The sequence below is a fragment of the Octodon degus genome, unplaced genomic scaffold (genome assembly GCF_000260255.1).
Source record: "Octodon degus isolate 3935 unplaced genomic scaffold, OctDeg1.0 scaffold00005, whole genome shotgun sequence".
NCBI lineage: Eukaryota > Metazoa > Chordata > Mammalia > Rodentia > Octodontidae > Octodon > Octodon degus.
The window spans coordinates 33,738,766-33,757,250 of NW_004524581.1; the positions used below are offsets into that span (position 1 = coordinate 33,738,766).

Sequence of the window (18,485 nt, forward strand, 5' to 3'; positions counted from 1 at the left end):
GCTGCTCCGGCACTCAGCCCCCCCCCCACGCCGTCCTGTACCCACCGTGTCTGCTCCCTTCCGCCACTCACCGGCGCCAGCTTGCCAGTCAGCAGCAGCAGCAGCGTGCTCTTCCCCACGCCGTTGGGGCCCACGATGCAGACTGCAGGCAAGGACAGGGTCAGACGGAAGCCTGGGCCCCAGCTCCCGCCCGCACCAGCCCCTGAACCCCACCCACTCCTCGAGTCCATGTCGATGCCGAAGTCCAGGTTCTTGAAGAGTGCTTTCTGCCCTTCGTAGCCGAAGGTCACACCTGCGAGAACAGGGCGAACCAGTCACCACCCCCTCTTCTGCTCAGCCAGTGGGGGCCCCCTCGCCTCCCTCCCCATGGGACTCACCGTGCAGGCCTAGCACCGGGGGGCTGAGCGGTGGGGGGTCAGGAAAGGTGAAGCGCACAGTGTACTCCCTGGGCCGCTTCAGCAGCTCAGGCACCTCAGGTGCCTCCTCAGCCTGGTTCTTCCGCCGGCATTTCTGCTGCTTGCGAGTCAGGGCTTCCTTTGTCTGCTTTTCCTGGTGAGGAAGGAGAGAGATCCACGTGTGGCCCCAGTCCCACGTGCCCCTGAGCCCGTGGCCAGTGGTGCGGCCCTCACCGCCTGCTTGGTGGACTTGCCACCGGCCTTCAGCTCCTTCAGCTTCTTTTCCTGCTTCTCATACTGCTTCAGCAGCTCCTTCTGCTTCTGCTGGTACATCTTCTTGAAGGTCACTGCAGCGGGGGCAGGGCCTCAGAGCCGCCCTGCGCCAGGAGGGGGGGTGGGCACCGCCTGCACCCTGGGAGCCCACTCCCCTGGCTTACTGTAGTTGCCCCGGTAGTAGTGCAGCCGCTGGGCGTCCAGGTGGATGATGTCCGTACACACGTCATCCAGGAAGCCCTGGTCATGCGAGACGATCAGCAGCGTCTTCCGCCAGCCCTGGAGGTAGCTGGGTTTAGGAGAATGCAGAAGGGTCATGATGGGGAGATGGGAGACAAGGGTGGCTCTGGGTGAAATGCGGAGCACGACACAGCCTGGCGAGGGCACGCACTTATTGAGCCAGATGACAGCGTTGAGGTCCAGGTGGTTGGTGGGCTCGTCCAGCATCAGCAGCGTGGGCTCCATGAACAGTGCCCTGCAGGGGAGTGGCATGCACGATTGGGGGCATGGCTGGCCACAGCCAGGAGGGCACTCCCTCAGACACCTCAGTGGAGGCCTGGGGCAGGGGGCACTGGCAGAACATGGGTGGGGAGGAAGACACCTCAGGTTCTCAGAACCTCTGGTGGGGGAGAAGCCAGCCTTGGAGGGCAGGGCGCACCTGGCCAGGGAGACGCGCATACGCCAGCCCCCAGAGAACTTCTGTGTGGGCCGATTCTGCATCTCAGGGTCAAAGCCCAGGCCAGCCAGGATCCGCCTTGCCTTGGCCTCTGCCGCTGCCGCCCCTGTGGCCCGCAGTTCCTCATATACCTGGAGGAGGGAAGAGGCCACAGCATGTGTGAGGGCCAGGGACTGAGCCTTGGTGCGCCCCGTCCCACAGCCGTACCTTCTCCAGCCTCTCAGCAGCCGAGTCATCCCCCTGCTCCAGCTGTGCTTGCAGCCGGTGCTCCTCTTCCAGCAGCTGCAGCCGCTTGGTGTCAGCCCGAAGTACGGCCTGCACTGCAGGAGTCTCATCCGCGACCACCTCTGGGGCAGGGAACAGTCCAGAAGTGCCCGGCCCAGCTGCCTTCCTGCCTCCCTCAGGCGCCCTCCGGGCTGCCAACCTTAGCACTGCCGCACCCTCCACTCCCAGTGCCATGTCCGGTCAGGTCCCAGCCCTGCCTCCCAGGCTCACCCTGTTCACAGAGCAGCACATCAATGTTGGGGGGGATGCTCAGGGCGCGGTTGGCAATGTGCTTGAGAAGCGTGGTCTTGCCCTTGCTGGGAAGAGAGCGGTGAGCCCGGCCTCCCTCCACAGGCCCTTCCACCAGCCCTGTGCCTGTGCCTGTGCCCACGTCCTCACCCGTTGGGGCCCACCAGCCCATAGCGGCGGCCGGCTACGATGAAGAGGTCGGCATTGACGAACAACTCCTTGCCATGGGCTGAGATGCTGAACTTCTCCAGCTGCAGCCAGCGTGCAGGAAAGGAAAGGAAAGGGAAAGGGAAAGGGAAAGGGAAAGGGAAAGGGAAAGGGAAAGGGAAAGGGAAAGGGAAAGGGCAGCGTAAGAAGCTTCCTTCCGCTCAGGAAAGGCAGGGCCAGCTCCCCGGCGTCACCTTGATGTCAGATGCGTTTTCCAGCATGGCTTGGCGGGAGGACACTTCTGCCTGGGACACGGAGAAGTCATTTTCGGCGGCATTAGCTGCTTTTAATGAAGCCACCTGGCGCTCATAATCCATCTGAAAAGACAAACCTACATTTGAGACTGTCTCTCCTCACGACACAAGCCCATGTCACTGGACAATGACCAGGCTCCAAGCAATCGATCCAAGCAGCACTCGAGGTTCTTTTCCAGTCCCCGAACAGCAAGTGCCTCAGTCAAAGCAGAAACAAGTCAAAGCCCCTCCCCTAACCAATGAGAAGCATCAACTTACCTGTTTCTTTAGCTTTTTCTTCTCCTTTTTGCTCAGGTGAGCATAGGGATCATCCACCTTACTCTCGCCCTCCTCATCTTCTTCCTCGGAACCCTGCAAGATGAGGGGACAATGAAGAACAGAGCAGAGGATGGGCCCTTCCAGGACTCAAATTCCCATCATCCCAGTCCCACAGCCAGTGCCACCCAGTACTGTGCCGCTGGCCTTTGTCTCGTGCCAGCTGTCATGCTGGGGCTCTGTGGTCCTTTATCAAATTCTGCCTCATAGGGCCAGGGAGATGGCTCAGTGGAATAAGTGCAACCCTGGCAAGCGCAAGGGCCTGAGTTCAATCCTCGGTTCCGCAAAAATAAACAAATAAAATAAAAATTCTGCCTCGCAGACAGTATGACTCTGGGGAAAGGAAGCCCAACAGCTCCCAAGATGGGGTAACCAAAGCGGACACAAGTTTCCTTGTATCAAGGAAGGCTCTGTGATGTACATGGGGATATGCAATGAGAATGGCAGGCAGCCCCATCGGTCTCTGCAACTGAGAAACCAGAACTAGGGAGATGGATGGGACCAGCAGAGCAGAGGCCCAAGGCAGGGAGAGGTGCCCACAGTCAGACAGGACTCGGCTGTGGAGACCAATTGCATGCAGGGCCTTTCCTCTCAGGACCAGGCTCTGCCACAAACAGCCATGAGAAAAAGCTGCTCTTTACATTTTCAACAGTGTTAAAAATGGGAGGACCATGCAGAGATAAGCTCTGTGGGACCAGATTGCTAAGACCCTCCCAGGCTGGTGCTCCAGGGCCTTGGAGCCCAACACTCGCCCCCTCCCCACAGCAACACATACCTGCTCAGCCGTTTCCCTTCCCTGCTTGGGAGGCTCCTTTTCTTTTGTTATTTCCTCCTCATCTTCTCCATCTTCCTTTTCATTGTCCAGAACAGCAAATTTATTTTGAGGCTAACAGAAAAAAGACAGGCCTGATGGCTGCTCCAGCTCCTGCCCCAGGACCTGCTCCTCCGGCCACTCTCTTACCTTGGGCTTCCCTTTTGACTTCTCTTCCTTTCCCTTTTTGCCTTTGAGCCCAGGCTGCTGTTCCTCAGATACGGCCTGCAAGACACGATACACAGACACGTGTATGCCTTGCCCCTGCCAGACATGAGACTGGGAAGGCAGAGGTGGGCAGCAGAGCAGAGCCAGGGGCAGTGTGGACAGCGTGCAGGCTGGACACCCGGTGCTGGGGCGAGCAATGGAATTGTTAGCTGAGAACAGAGAGCTCCCCGTGGATGTGTCCACAGCGACTCAAGCTGTGCCCAGGCTGCCGAGGGCTGCGCAAGGTCCCACGCGCAAGGTGGGACTGAGGCCTTGGCTTCCGATTCCAAGATCAAGCAACACAACCAATCGCTGTGGGCAACTCGTTATAAACAGAGCTTTGGGGCCGGGGAGATGGCTCAGTAGAATAAGCGCTTCCCTAGCAAGTGCAAGGGCCTGAGTTCAATCCCTGGCTCTACAAAAAAAAAACAGGGCTTTGCAGAGAGCAGTGTGACATTGCACTAGGGCAAAGCCAGAGGGGTAGGAGAGAGCAGGACACTGCCACGCCTGCCAGGAGGCTGAGCAGCTGGGAGGGAGCGGCAGGGCCTCTGCTGTCACCTTATTGATCCGGTTCTTCTCTGGCTTGGCAGGCTTGGGAGGGTGTTTTTCTTCCTCCTCTTCTTCCTCCTCACTCTGGTCCTGAATCAGGGCTGCAAACGCATTACTGCCCTAGAGCAGGACACAAAGCTCAGTGGGGCCCCACTGCACATGGGGGCCCCCGCTCCCCAACAACTCACCTTGGCTTTCTTTCCTCCTCCTCGGGGCGCTGGGGCTGGCACTGGGGGAGGAGGAAGGAGATGGGGCCTGTGAGAAGCCAGAGGCTCTGTGTGGCCCCCACAGCACCAGCTGGGCCCGCAGCCCACTCACCTTCCTCCTCCTCATCACTGGCAGGCACCGAGAGCTTCTGAAGGCGCTCCATGAGCTCCTGCTCCTCACTGTCATCATCCACATCCTTCTTCCGCCGGCCCTTCCGGGTGTCCCGCTTCTTCTTTTGCTGCTGAAAGAGAAAATGTGTGGGGACCGAGGCCTGGCTGCACCGAGCCCACCCCGAGTCCCCAGACCGAGTGGGCCATGCAGGCTGTGGGGCCAGCACTGGCATCACTTGTACCTGCGGCTGTGGCTGCTCCTGCTTCTCCCTGAGCACCTTTCCCTCCTCGCCAGCCTGCTTACCATCCACCGCCAGCTCCTCAAAGAACTGCAAAGGGCCAGACACAGAAGCGCAAGGACCATCAAGCACCCCTGTGGTGCCCCATCCGCCACACTGCAGAGCGGGGTCTCGGGCACTGTCAGGGCCGAGAGGACTCTGCCGCCTCCCGCACGGCCCAGGCCACCCAGCCCTGCCCCTCTGTGAGGCCCTCCAAGCTGCCCTCAGCTCTCCCACCTCCTGTGCATGCTCATTTGGTTTACACAGAAGACCCAGTCAGTTCTCATCTGGAACCTTAGTTTCCTCACCGTCTTTTTGGTCTTCTTGTCTTTCTTCCCTTTCTTCACCACCTTCTCTGCAAGGCAAAGGAAGCACAACAAATTCTTATCTCTAAATTCCCAAGCCGCCTGAGGCCTGAGCTCCCTTCGGAGCTCACAGGCCTCTCCAGACTCTGCTATCTTCCTAACCCGGTCACCTCCCCCATCCGCGCTCCCGCAGAACACCGCCGCCAAGCAGTTCCAAGTGTGCTGAAGGCTCCCCAGAAAGCACAGGCTAAATAAAGGCTGGGCATGGAGCCTGGAACCCCAGCACCAGGGCGCTGAGGCGGGAGGATCATGAGTTGGAGACCAGTCTGGACTACACAGTGAAAAAACAAAATAAAACACAGAAGGGAAGATAAAGCCTGCTGGTGGGGTGAGGAGGGGCTGGCCCCACCCCAAGGCGCCAGCCTTCCTGTGAAGGTGGCATTCAAGCCAGGGCAGGAGGAATGAAAGCTGGCACCAGGCATCTGGTGCCACACACAGGCCAGCTGTGGGAAGTGCAGCCGCTGGGAACAGAGCTTCTGCCTGAGAGAGAATGGGGCCAGGAGAGGCGTGGCGAGGGCTGCTGCTGGATCCAGGATGGCACCGGTCACTCTGCACTCATGGCTGAACCTCTGGTGGAGCTAGGGCTTGGGGGAGGGCGGGGCCACAGCGACAGTGCAGTCTGGCCAGGGAAGCAGGATGCTCAGGGTGGAGGCAGAGGCCAGGATGGCAACGAGGAGCGGCTGCCACTGCTACGTTTAACTAATAAAATGGGTTGGCTGGTGGCTGCATTTGTAGGTCAGGAGATTACAGGAAAGAAGGGAGGAAGAATTTATGGATTCAATCTGGGGTATGTCCAGCTACCCAGGAAGCAAATGGGCAGGTGCCCTGCTGCACCGTACCTCACCATCCTTGGCTGCGGAAGTGTAGCACCAAGGAACAAAATAAGGTAAGGACAGCCAAAGCCACAGTATGGCCAGGGGTGGTGGCATATGCCCAGAACTCCAGCACTCTGATAGACTCAGGCAGGACTGAAAGTTCAAGCCCCACCCAGGCAATTCAGCAAACTCCTGTGCCAGACGGGTGGGCACTGGGGAGGCAGCTCAGTGTGAGGGCTCCGGCCTGGTACTGAGAAAGAAGGGTGCAAACAGCTGCACTGGCCTTTACGCACCACTTAAGCTGCCCCAAGCACCACCACAAGACACTCATCTCCAGTCCCATGTCCTGCCTTCTCTGAGCCTCACAATGTAGCTCGCACTAGCAATACTTCCTCATCTTCCATTCCTTTTTTTCCCTTTTTTCTTTCCTTTTCTTTTCATGGGGCTTGGGATGGAAACCAGGATTTGTGAGTGCTATTCAAGAGCTCCACCGCCAAGCTACCCCACCAGCTCCCCTCCTTCCTGAACACACAGGCTGACTTTTTTTTTGGTGGAACTGGAGATTGGACTCAGACTCTTGCACTTGTCAGGGAAGCACTTACTCCACTGAGCCATCTCCCCAGCCCCACAGGCAGACTTTTCTAAATTAGTCTGAGATCTGAGTCAGTTTAATGTCACAAGTAGAAACCCCACATCAAGAAACTTTGTCTCCTGCAAACTCATTGAGGGTAGTTACCTCAGGCTCTGGTGCTCCAGAGCCCTGCCCTGCATCCCAGATGTAGTGTCCATTTGTTTTAACTTTTATCCTACTTGCCCCCAGCTAACTTTACAAAGCCAATCCCCCCTTTTTACTTTTTTTTTTTTTTTTTTTTTTTTGGCAGAACCGGGGATTGAACGCAGACCCTTGCACTTGCCAGGGAAGTGCTTATTCCACTGTGCCATCTCCCCGGCCCCCCCTTTTCACTTTTGACTTTCTCAAAAAAGTCAGTCATTGCTTTTCTTTTCTTTTCTTTTCTTTTTTTTTTTGAGACAGGATCTCAGTGCATAGCTCAGGCTGGGCTTGAATGCTATGTATCCCAGGCTGGCCTCTAACTTGCGACAATCCTCCCCCCTCAGCCTACCAGGGGCCATCATGCCTGCTCCACTGATTTTTTTTTCTTTGTCTTTTTGAGACAGGTTCTCACTATGCTATTCAGGCTGGCTTTGAGTTCACTTTGTAACCCAGGCTGGCCTCAAACTTGCAATGATCCTCCTGACCAGTGCTTTTTGAGAAAAGAAAAAAAAAAAAAAAAGAAGAAAATTACCTTCAAGCTATGTTTATATAAACATAAATTTCACCTTCAGACCTGGGTCCTAGCGCCAAGACAGCTCATATCCAAATATCTACAATCCAAAATCCTTCTGGTCCTGAGCATTTGGGGTAAGAGGCACTCCACCTATGCTGGGATCTGATGTGGCTGATGCCCCTCCTAAAGAAAAGTATCTCCTCAGTCCTGGCTGTGCTTGGCCCCTCTGAGGGGCTCCTGTCAGCTCTCCCAACTCCTCTGCATCCTTCCCTCCTGGCATTGCTTCATTACCTCACTTCCAGCACCTGCTTGCTCCTCGCTTGCCCCCACTTTCTCCACTCTCCTTTCCCACGCTTGCTCCCTCTGGACTGCTGACCCCAGAGCAGCTCTGCCGCCTCTGCAGCTGGACCTCCTGGTGCGGGGTCTGCACGGCCCCTCCCCGGCACTCAAAGGCCAGGCCTTTGTCTTCTCAGCCCTTAGCCCAGGACAGCTCTCTAGGCAGTCAAGCACCCTCAGGCTAAGAGTCCATCCATGCCACTTCCCGAGTGACACTTAGTTTTCACTGTCTGGGCTCACTCCCTTAGGACAGTGGTAGGAATCCCATGGTACACGTGCTGCTAAAAGCCCTAGGAAAGTTCGCCATCACTGCCTTAGGATCATGCCAGTCTTCTTCTTCTTCTTCTTTTTTTTTTTTTTTCCGGAACCAGGGATTGAACTCAGGCCCTTGCACTTGCCGGGGAAGCGCTTATCCCACTGAGCCATCTCCCCGGCCCCATGGCCAGTCCTCTACAGCCCGCCTGACCCCACCCCACACTGCTTAGTGTCAGAAATGCGGCGCTCATGGTTTGGTTTTCACGTGGCCTCTGATGGGCTCTCCTGATAGTGGGGACTAGCCGGCTCACCCACACTGCCATCTCCGCAAGACCCACTTCTCCGAGCTCACGCTGACCCTTCAAGGAGGAACGCACCTGTAGGCTGCGTGCTCCTGGGAGAGTCTGCTGATGCTGCTTTTTTTCTTACTGGGGATATCCGTCCTGCTGTAGAGTCTAGGGCACGAGTACCACACCCATCATTTAAAAAAGTTTACTGCTCTATCTTTTCCTTTTGTTGTTGTTGTTTTGATTTTTTAAAGACGGGGTCTTGCTCTGTTGCCCAGGTTGCTCTTCATTGGGCTTAGTCGACCCTCCTGCTTTAGCTTCCCAAGTGGCCGGGACGTTGCTTCTGCCAAAATGCTTGAACCTAGGGCTGCCCTGCCACTGAGCTACCTCCTCAGCCCCTTCACCTTTCACTTTGGAGGCAGTCTTGCTAGGTCACTATCCTGGCAGGGACAGCTCAGACTTCTACCTTGGACTGCCTCAGTGCTGACATTACAGGTACAGCTTCATCCCCAGTTCCTCTGCACAGCACCCAGCATACACTAGGCACCCAATAAATGCTTACGTTAGTCACTGTGTAAGGCAGTTATTTGTGTCCATATTACCTACCTTTGAAGTGACTTCAGGCTTCCGAGGAAGTCTTCCTATTGCTTTCTTTCCACTCCCAAGACACTATAAAGCACTCCACTTAAAACAAGTGCTCAAGCCGGGCGTGGTGGCGCACACCTGTAATCCTAGCACTCGGGAGGCTGAGGCAGGAGGATAACCTTGAGTTCAAAGCCAGCCTAACCTACATAGCCACCCAGCGCCTGGAGCAGGCTAGACAGCGCGTCCCACGGAGCTACCCCAGCCTGTAAGGAAGCCCTGGCCCCCAACCTGACTTCCAAATTCTACACTTGATACGGTTGAGTCAAACGGGGTGACGTATGAAAAACCACGCGCGAAGTCATCCTCTCTCGAGAACAAGTGGCACCAAGGGCTTCCCAGGTGCGCGCGAGCGAGGGGTAGGTCGAGGCGGGGCTCCAGGCGCGTTCCCGTGTGTGGCACGCGGGAAGATGTCCAGAGGAGGAGGGACCACGGCCCGCTCGGCGCCGCGGCCCGCTCAGCCGGCCGGCTCCCGCACAGCGCACATGCGCAGCCACCCCGCGGTCAGGGCGGTCCCGCGCGTGACGTCCGGGTCGCGCGGACTCTCCCGTCCCTTCCTTTCCCGCGTCCTCCCGGCCACCACACTCACCTGCAGGGCTGGTGCTCTCTCCGTCGCCGATCCACTCTGGCTCGGGTGGCTGCTGCCTGGGCGCCTTCGGCATCGCGACAGCAGTTACTGCCCCTCCGGCGGAGACCGGCGCTATTTCCGCTTCCGGCAGCGTGTTTTCCCAGGGGGCGGGCTCTCCTGGCCGCCCCGCCCCCAGCGCCCACGTGCGCTCCCGGCCACTCGGGGCGGGGCCTCAAGGGGCGGGGCCTCGAGGGGGCGGGCCTCGAGGGGGCGGGGTCTCGAGGGGCGGGGCCAGAAAAAGCTCCCCTTTTCCAAAATACTGTGGCTGAGCCTGTGACCCTCGAGGAATTTGTATACTAATTTCCATATAGTAGGAAGCTGCTGAGCTTTTTTTTTTTTTTTAATTTATAGTCTCACTATGTAGATCAGACTCATAGTGATCCCTCTGTTTTTAGACTCCCAAGAGGCAGGATTGGGGCTGGTGAGATGGCTCAGTGGTCTAAAGCACCTACTTAGAACAAGCTTAGCAAAGCACAGGGACCTCGGTTCAATCCCCCAGCACCACACGCCTGCCAGTCCCGCCCCCTGGTGGGCTGAGCTGGCCACATATATACACACACACACACACACATAAATAAATAAAATGTTTTTTAAAAGATTTAAAAAATAAACATTAAAAAATATATAAGTAGATACTGCTTCTGCCATTTTTTTTTGCTATGAGACTCGAACTCAGGATCTTGCACATGCCATGCCATCTCATGACTAACAAAGGGTAGAAAAAACAGTTCAGTCCAACAAAGAGAATGCCACCTGTCTGTCCAGTGACCACCTGTGTCACAAAGTCCCCAAGTGTACAGCACTCCCCCCGAGTATTCACAATACAGAAGACAGCGAACTGAAAAGCGTGCAGTTTGATAAGTGTCAGTGTGTGCTCCTGAAACCAGTCACGGGCCAGCGAGATAGCTCAGGGGTCTAAAGCGCCTGCTCAGGCAAGCTCAGGCAGAGCACCAGGATCCTGGGCACCGCGTGCTGCGCCAGCGGTGGGCCGGCCACACAAAAGAAACCAGTCAAGCTGTGGCTTCAGTCCTAACTCTGCCACTTAACAGGTGTGGACTCGGGCAGCCCTGTAATCCTGGCACTCAGGAGGCCGAGGCGGGAGCTCCAGTTCCATACTTCACTTTTCACAGGTCCAGACAATTTAATCAGGGAAAGCCCATTCAGTCTGAATTTCGGTGTGCTGCCGTAGGACTGGCCTGTACTTGCTGGATTCAGCAATATCAGGATAAAAACCCAAACACTAAACCTGAGGAGAACTGGTGTGGCTGGCACACCACTCACCCTTCGGGTTGTTGAGCCACTTGCAGAGGAATGCCCGGACAATACTGTAGATGTTTTTCACCAGTATTGCTCTTCTTCTTCTTTTTTTTTTTTTTTTTTTTTTTTTTTTTTGGCGGAACCAGAGATTGAACTCAGGCCCTTGCGCTTGCCAGGCAAGCGCTTATTTTACTGAGCTAACTCCCCAGCCTAGTATTGCTCTTCTGGACAACCTCAGTTCAATGCGACATCAGCCAGCAGTTTCGGTGAGAAAGGATCACGTTAACAAGGCACATTTGGCACGAAGTGTAGCTCTAGAGAAGAAAGAGGCACGTTCAACTGGGAAGCTGACGGCAAAGGCAGTGTTGTCTGCGGAAGGAATGGTGGTGTGGTCAGTCTCCTCAGCTGGTGCTGCGACCTTTCCCTTGAGTCTTGTCAATGATTATTCTCAGAAACTGAAAAAAAAAGATCCACACCCGCCAGCCAAACCCGATGACAGTAATCAGCAGTCCTGGGTGGGGGAGATGGCGCTGTTGGAAGCACCAGTGAGTACTGGCATCAATCCCCAGAGACAAATGCCTTTACGCCCTCTTTTGTTCTGTTGCGAATTTGTCTCACAGGTGCTTGGCAACTGCATGAAGCCATGATGAACAGCTGGTGGGTTTTCCGGAGTTTCACTGATGTGTAGCTGGGCATTATTAGGACACCAGGGTCACCTTCCAGAACCTGGCAAACAAGGAAGACCTGCACTCTGCTCTTGATGGTACAAGTCACGTGTTGGTCAAAAGGTTTGTGCCAAATGTCAGAAGAGCCACCGGAGGGGGAGAAGGAGGTGGGAGTGGAGGGGACAGTACTGGAAATAGAACTCAGGATTTTGTGCTTGCAAGGCAAGTGCTTATTCTCCTGAGCTATATCCCGGGCCCCAGCACCACTTGTCTACATATGACATGTGCCGCTGCTGAGACCAGGCATGTCGGCGCATCCCAGCGCTGCGCGGGCTGAAATCAGGAAGATCACTGCAAGGTTAAGCTGTGCAGTGAGACCCTGTACCAAATACATAATTAATTAATTAAAAATAAAAAGATGTGATGCTGCCTGCTGGTGTTCTGTTGAGTAACACGTGCAGCAGCGGGGCTCACTGCCACCAGAGAGGTGCGCTGTGCATGAGGCGGCGGCGGCAGCAGCAGCAGCAGGGCGTCTTCTGTCTGTGGATGCTGAGTAACTTGCCTCAGGGCAGAGAGGAGGCAGAGAGAAGAGGAGGGAGGAAGGGAAGGTGCTGGGGACAGGACCTACCCTCCACATGTGTGCCCCAGAGCTTCTTCCTCCTGCCCAGACCCAACTTGACAGCACACTGGGCTGTGAACTCATCATGGCTGGCCATAGCTGAGTTTTTTTTTTTTTTTTTGTGGAACCAGAGATTGAACTCAGGCCCTCGTGCTTGCCAGGGAAGCGCTTATTCCACTGAGCCATCTCCCAGCCGCCAGTTGAGGTTATTTAATCATCTCCCTAAAGGCTCACTTCTGAAAACATGAGCCTTGGGGTGACATTTTTTATCTAAGCCATGACATTCTACCCCTGGCTCAAAGGGACATGTCCATCTCATGCAAAATGCATTCAATCCATCTCTAAGTGTTATTAAAATCTCAACAGTTCCAGGGCCAGTCAAATAGCTCAGTGGGTTAAAGCACCTGCTTAGGCAGATGCAGGGGCTGGGGGTTCGATCCCCAGGCCTGCCTTGCTGGCCTCGCCCCAGGGGCGCGCTGAGATGGAGATTGAGAATGGGTGTGGTAGCACATGCCTGTAATTCCAGAACTTGGGAGGCTGTAGAAAGGAGGAGCACTAGGAGTCCATTCTACACAGTGAGACCCTGTACACCCTGTCCTAAGTTAAAAAAAAAACAACCCAACAGTTCTAGCATTTCTTGAAAACCCAAGTCCAAAGTCTCTTTTGAGACACAAGGCAATTCTTATCTGTAAAAATTAAAAAAGCAAAAAACATATTCCCAAGGTACAACAGCACAGAATAAATATTCTATTCCCAAAGGAAGGATCAGGGAAATAGAAAATGAACTAAAGTAGACTGAAACACAGCACGGCAGTCGGGCACGGTGGCGCACATCTCCAGTCCCAAGCACTGGGGGGGCAGAAACAGGAGGATCGCTACAAGCTCGAGCTGCATACTGAGGCCCTGTACCAAATACATAAAAAATAAAAGCATAATTAAAAAAATAAAGCAGCATGGCAAACATCAATTCCCTCAGCTGGTGTTCAACACCCAGGCACAGTGGTCGCATGCAGGCTCTGAGGGCCTGCGCAGCCCCATCTCTGAGGCCGGCTTTGTTTGCTGCTGGAAACCTTCCATAGCAGATGTCCCATGTTCCTGGCATGTCTAACGTCCAGAGGTCTTTCCTTCCACTTCATCTTCACTCTCAGAACTCATGCATAGCTCCTAGAGTCCCAATAGGAACGCTAGCTCTGACACCCTCTGCTGCTCATCCTGGTCTGTGTTTGAAATCAGGTGGAAATTTCAAACTTTGTTTGAAATCCCCCATGACACATTCTGCATACAGCAAAACCAGCATCCTGCTGAAGATGCCAAGGTCTCCTAGCCTCCTGGGGGTCGTTGGGCCCCCTCAGGCCCCAGCTGCAGTAGCTCCTGAGGACCTGGGTGGCTGAATGTGTGGAAACACCCTTTAGCTCATGCCAGGTAAGAGGGTTCTCTTCTCCAACCAAAGACTTTTAAACTATTTATTTATTATTTATTGTCATTTTGAGACAGGGTCTCGCCATACAGTTCAGGCTGGCCTTGAGTTCATCTTGTAGCTGAGAGGTTTTGGCCTGAGTACAAACTGCCAATTATGGCCCTGATTCAACGTGGCTGAGTTCCAAAAATAATAGCATATTTTCCCAGAAACCACCTCCTCCTTCCCCCCAACCCCAGCCCTGAATACAACTTCCTTTTACCTTCCCCACGCCACAAGGGAGACCCCAGTCTGCTCCTCAGGTGTCCCTGAACCTGCCTTTCAAGCTCCATCATTAGCGCAAGTCCACCAAATCTTGGCCTTCTTTGGTCTCAGGTCAGAGGATCCATGCCATCTCCCTGCAGTCTTCTCCATGACCTCAGAGCCAATGAAGGACCTCTCCCCACTTTATTTTATTTCTACTTCTCTGCCATACTGGAGAAAATCTAACAGCCCAGGCTGGTCTTGAACTTTCATCGGACTCCTAGGGATCTGCCTCAGCCTCCCAAGCACTGGGATTATAGGTGTGCACCACCATGCCCAGTCTCAATTGCCCCACGACTCCCAGGCTCAGTCGAAGTCTCAGCGGGCCCCAGAGGCGGAGCCCGCACAGCATGCTGCGGATTAAACGCAGGCTACTGTGCTCTGCCTAAGCAGGTGAGTCCGCTGGCCAGCACCCCCCCTTTTTTTTCCCAGTTTTTAAGAGGTCTTGCTCTGAAGTTCAGGTTGACCTTGAACTCACTTTGTAGCCCAGGATGGCCTCCAACTCACAGCATTCCTCCTGCCTCAGCCTCCCGAGTGCTGGGATTATAGGCCTGTGTCACCATGTCTGGCTTCAAAGACTTCTATACTTTTACTTTTCTGAACTTGCAATAGGTGGAGTATGGCCAATTCCTGAGATGTCATGAAAGCATCTTTCCTATTTTTCTTATTGCTCCAGTGCAAAGTATAAGTTTTTTTCTCTTTTTTCTTTTGTGGAGCCTGGGATTGAACTCAGGGCCTTGCACTTGCCAACGAAGTGCTTATTCTACTGAGCCATCTCCCTGGCCCCTTAGTTTTTATTTTGAGACAGGGTTTTGTTAAATTGCTATGTTGCCCAGGTTGGGCTCCAACTAAAACTACTCATGCCTCAGTCTCCTAGAGTGCTGGGAGTGCAAGCAAGCATGTATGGTACTTTGTAAAAATCAATGTTTCTTCTTTGGGTTGAAGTTAGTTGCTGTTGTCATTCTCATCACCCTGGAGAACTTCCTTTACTCTATCACTAGGACATGCCTGCTGGGCAGCTACTTCTAGTCCTTGTTTATCCGGTAACACCTTCATCTTGTCTTTGGCTTTTAAGAATGGTTGGGCTTGAAGCAAAATCTTACTTTTACTATTGATTCATTTCTTGTCTTTTTTTTTTTTTTTTAAGACTCCATTGCTTTATTTATTTATTTAGTGTGTGTGTGTGTATGTGTGTGTGTGTGGCCAGCTCAGCCCACCAGGGGGCGGGGCTGGCATGTGGTGCTGGGGGATTGAACCGAGGTCCCCTGATTTGCCAAGCTTGTTCCAAGTAGGTGCCCTAGACCATTGAGCCATCTCACCAGCCCCTGCACTGACTTTAAATACTGGTAGCTTCTTAGGAATGAGAGACCTGTGTTGCTGAGTGTCCGCTCTTCAGTACAAAGACTTATGCTTACTTTTTCAAATGGTTCAATCTCACTAACCCATAAGCCCTTAGCAGACCCCTAAAAAAAGACCAATTTGTAAAACTGGGCTATTGTAATGTTTTTACAATTTAATAAATAGTTCTCTTGATGAATGTAGTCATGAGAGCTTTCAGCGGTATTCAAGTTACGGTTTTCCTGATGGGTCTGTAGTCTGCAATAAGTGTAAGAAGTTACAGTATGAAGCATCTGTCAGGCTAGTAGGTCTGCACTGACGCAGCCATCATTTGCAGGATTGCTGGGTACCTGCGCACACTGACCCCAGAGAACCTCGCCTCCCTGTGTCACGAGGCCCAGCTGGCTCATGCTCACCTCAATACTGTTCCTCTGGTAATCACACCCAAAGTTGTATACAGTGGCGAGGAAGGATTCTTTTTCACACCAAGTATCGGCAGGCAGAAGGCAGCTTCAGTTCAGGATGTGTTTCGCGGGCCTTCTTAAAACGTAAGCCCCCTGGCCTAATGGATCTTATATATTTAGGTGGTTTTCTTGTAAAGCCATCTCCAACAAAGCAGACTTTAGTAACCCTCCTCTTCCAAGCCTTCTTTTTTCTCTTTCCAGTTCGAATAACTTTTAATACTTCCCTTTCTCCTTGGGCACGAACTTTGGGCAGATGAACTTCCCATTTTCCCGCTTATTCCTTTTGTTTCTGTTTAATCATGTTGGAAAGCACTTTTGCACGAGACTGTCCTTCTCTGTCCAGCAGGTAGGCAGGTCCTGCTCCTTGTGGAGTCCTTTCATCATTCTTTGGTTTGGTGTTTCTCTTTTTGTGCATCTCGATCGTCTTCTTCCTTGTATTTTCTCCGCATGGCGCTGTTTGTGGTGGAGCTCAGCCTTCAGGCCAATCTTTTTTTTGCCTTCTTTGAACGTTCACGAGCCTCTCAATGTTCCTTCTTTCCCTTTGTCTCATGGCATTCCAAGCAGTACCCATAGCATTTACAGTGTAATTGAATATATTCATTCTGTGGCATGGCGACAGCTGCAGACTCACTGCGGGTGGCCTCAGGTGTGCAAAGAGAAGTCCTCACTTTGGGGTGTCCCAGGTGCACGAGTGGCCTCTGTGCAGCCGGAAACGGGAAGTCTTACATTTTCCTTGCAGTTTGAAGTTGCCCAGGTCTAAGGTCTCCATACTTCGGGTTAGAAGTTAGGGGTGTGTATGTGTGCACGTGCGCGTGCAGTGGTTTGGACAGGCTGTAGCAATGCAGCCCCCTCCAAGGCTGCTGTGGCCCTTTAAGGGGCGTGGCCTAGCGGGAGGCCCGCAGGTCATGTGACCCCTTGGGCGTGGGCGTGGCAGTCCTGTGCTCCTTCCGGGTGCCGGGTTGGGTCCCGGGGGCCGCCGGACCTCTGTGCTTCCCAGCGGGAAACTAAGAGCGTGTGCAGATTCACTTTGGGGACGGGGAGCTGGCTCGGCGGTCTCTGGAAAGCGCAAGGACCAGGGCTCGATCTCTAGTACTGCATGCTGTGATGCGTCAGCGGAATAGGTTCCCTGAAGCCTTGTTACTACTCTAAGAAACGTTCTCACCCTGTTCAAGGCTGTTTAGCAATGAGTGACGGTCTCCCTCCCCTCCCTCCCTCATCTAACTCCTGTAAACATAGTCAGCTTGAGAGCTACTGTTTTTTGTTTTGTTTTGTTTTTTTAATATTTATTTGTGTATGTGGCCAGCTCAGCCCACCAGGGGCGGGGCTGGCTGGCATGTGGTGCTGGGGGATCGAACCGCAGTCCCTGATGCTTTGCCAAGCTAGTTCCAAGTAGGTGCTTTAGACCACTGAGCCATCTCTCCAGCCCCTTTTCTTTGAATTACTGTCTTCTCTCCCACTCCCCTCCTGCTCCCTTTTCTGCCTGCCGCTGCGCTCCTCTGCCGCCCCGCACCCCTGGCCGGGACTCGGTAGGATGCCAGTGCCTTCCACCGGCTTGCACGCTGCTTTTCCTCCTTAGGCTTGGCTTATCTCTCTTAGCTTCCCAGTAGCTCCCTCAGTCCCTCCTTAGCAGACAGCACTGGCTATACACGTAGCCTTCTGGTCCCAAATTAAGCAGGGTCCAGCCAAGGCTCTCTTGTCACCCTTTTATTTATTTATTTATTTATTTGCAGAACCGGGGATTGAACTCAGATCCTTGCGTTTGCCAGTCAAGCGCTTATTCTACTGAGCCATCTCCTTGGCCCCTATTGTCACCCTTTTAAATTTCTGGGTAGTCAGCTGTTTTGTCACTTCTCCCAGTCTTTCCTAACTACTCTCTGGAAAACTCTACTAATTTATCAGCTCATATTTATTTTGGGCCTGACCTTGCCAGGCACTGGGAATGCAGCGGTGCAGAAACCTAATGTGCTTTAGCTAGGGGTAGTGGCACAGACCTATAATCTTAGTACTCCAGAGGCGGAGGCAGGATTGCGTGAGCAATAGGCCAGCATGGGTGACATGGCTCATAGGCCACACAGTGCACCCTGATTCAAAAAAACAAGGATTTTTTTGGCTTCCACAGGATGCCTTAAGGGCAAGCCTGGAAAGGAGGATCTGGGGATCGAACCACAGAATCCTGAGCCCGACTGCTTTGCTTAAGGAGGCATTTAAGCCATGGAGCCAATGGGCTGGCCCCCAAATATTAACTATAAGGAAGCCTCATTTAGTTTTTATTTATTTATTTATGGAAGGGTCTACAGGGTGTTCAGGGTCTCCCTGCGAGCTCAGACCTGTAGTGACCCACCTGCTTACAGGCTTGCGCACCACGCACCCAGTCTCGATTGCCGTCTCAGCAGCCCCCCCAGGTGCGTTAATCCACTGAGCTATTTGGCCGGCCCTTCAAAAAAAAAAATCTAATGTGCCTTTCTATGTAACCAATAGTCATTCTGCTTTGAATGTTTAATATTCCCTCTAAAATTCTTACTGAAGGGCTGGGGAGATGGCTTAGTGGAATAAGTGCTTCCCTGGCAAGCACATGGGACTGAGTTCAATCCCCGGTTCTGTGAAATAAATAAATAAATAAATAAATTCTTACTGAGACAGATTTCCTGGGGCAACACTATTAAGAGGTGGGCCTTAACAGGCAAGGACTGTATTACGAGGGTCCCTCTCTCTGGGGGGACTAGTACTTCTTAAGGGCTAAAGGGAACAAATTCAGCCTTTGCAGTGGGCTGTAACATCAAATATTTATTTATTTATTTTTGTTTGGTTGTTTTTTTTGTGGAACCGGGGATTGAACTCAGGCCCTTGCGCTTGCCAGGGGAGCACTTATTCTGCTGAGCCATCTCCCCGGCCCTATTTCTGAGACAGTTTACTGTAGAGTCATGCTGGCCTTGCACTCACTCTTTGGTACTGGACATCCAACTCAGGCCCTTGCGCTTGCTGTGTAGTTGCTTGCTCTGCTGAGCTATATCCC

At 53.4% G+C, this 18,485-nt stretch overlaps 1 protein-coding gene across 2 annotated transcripts in view; it reads right to left on the reverse strand.

The window, feature by feature from the left end:
- Abcf1 (ATP binding cassette subfamily F member 1) overlaps window positions 1-9,504 on the reverse strand; it is a 14,533-nt gene extending 5,029 nt beyond the window's left edge. The window contains exons 1-20 of one of the 2 annotated variants that reach the window (XM_023721948.1): window positions 9,371-9,504; window positions 5,104-5,150; window positions 4,760-4,846; window positions 4,519-4,645; window positions 4,389-4,429; window positions 4,210-4,320; window positions 3,595-3,669; window positions 3,409-3,519; window positions 2,577-2,669; window positions 2,259-2,381; window positions 2,008-2,108; window positions 1,840-1,925; window positions 1,552-1,691; window positions 1,327-1,475; window positions 1,060-1,143; window positions 833-957; window positions 630-742; window positions 378-549; window positions 218-292; window positions 72-142 (exon numbers count right to left, since the gene is read on the reverse strand). In XM_023721948.1, the coding sequence (XP_023577716.1) occupies window positions 72-142; window positions 218-292; window positions 378-549; window positions 630-742; window positions 833-957; window positions 1,060-1,143; window positions 1,327-1,475; window positions 1,552-1,691; window positions 1,840-1,925; window positions 2,008-2,108; window positions 2,259-2,381; window positions 2,577-2,669; window positions 3,409-3,519; window positions 3,595-3,669; window positions 4,210-4,320; window positions 4,389-4,429; window positions 4,519-4,645; window positions 4,760-4,846; window positions 5,104-5,150; window positions 9,371-9,443 (2,004 nt within the window). In that variant the 5' untranslated portion in view covers window positions 9,444-9,504. Of the gene's footprint in view, window positions 1-71; window positions 143-217; window positions 293-377; window positions 550-629; window positions 743-832; window positions 958-1,059; window positions 1,144-1,326; window positions 1,476-1,551; window positions 1,692-1,839; window positions 1,926-2,007; window positions 2,109-2,258; window positions 2,382-2,576; window positions 2,670-3,408; window positions 3,520-3,594; window positions 3,670-4,209; window positions 4,321-4,388; window positions 4,430-4,518; window positions 4,649-4,759; window positions 4,847-5,103; window positions 5,151-9,370 lie in introns of both variants that reach the window. The other variant, XM_023721947.1, reaches the window with a different exon arrangement.
- Window positions 9,505-18,485: the final 8,981 nt, after the last annotated feature.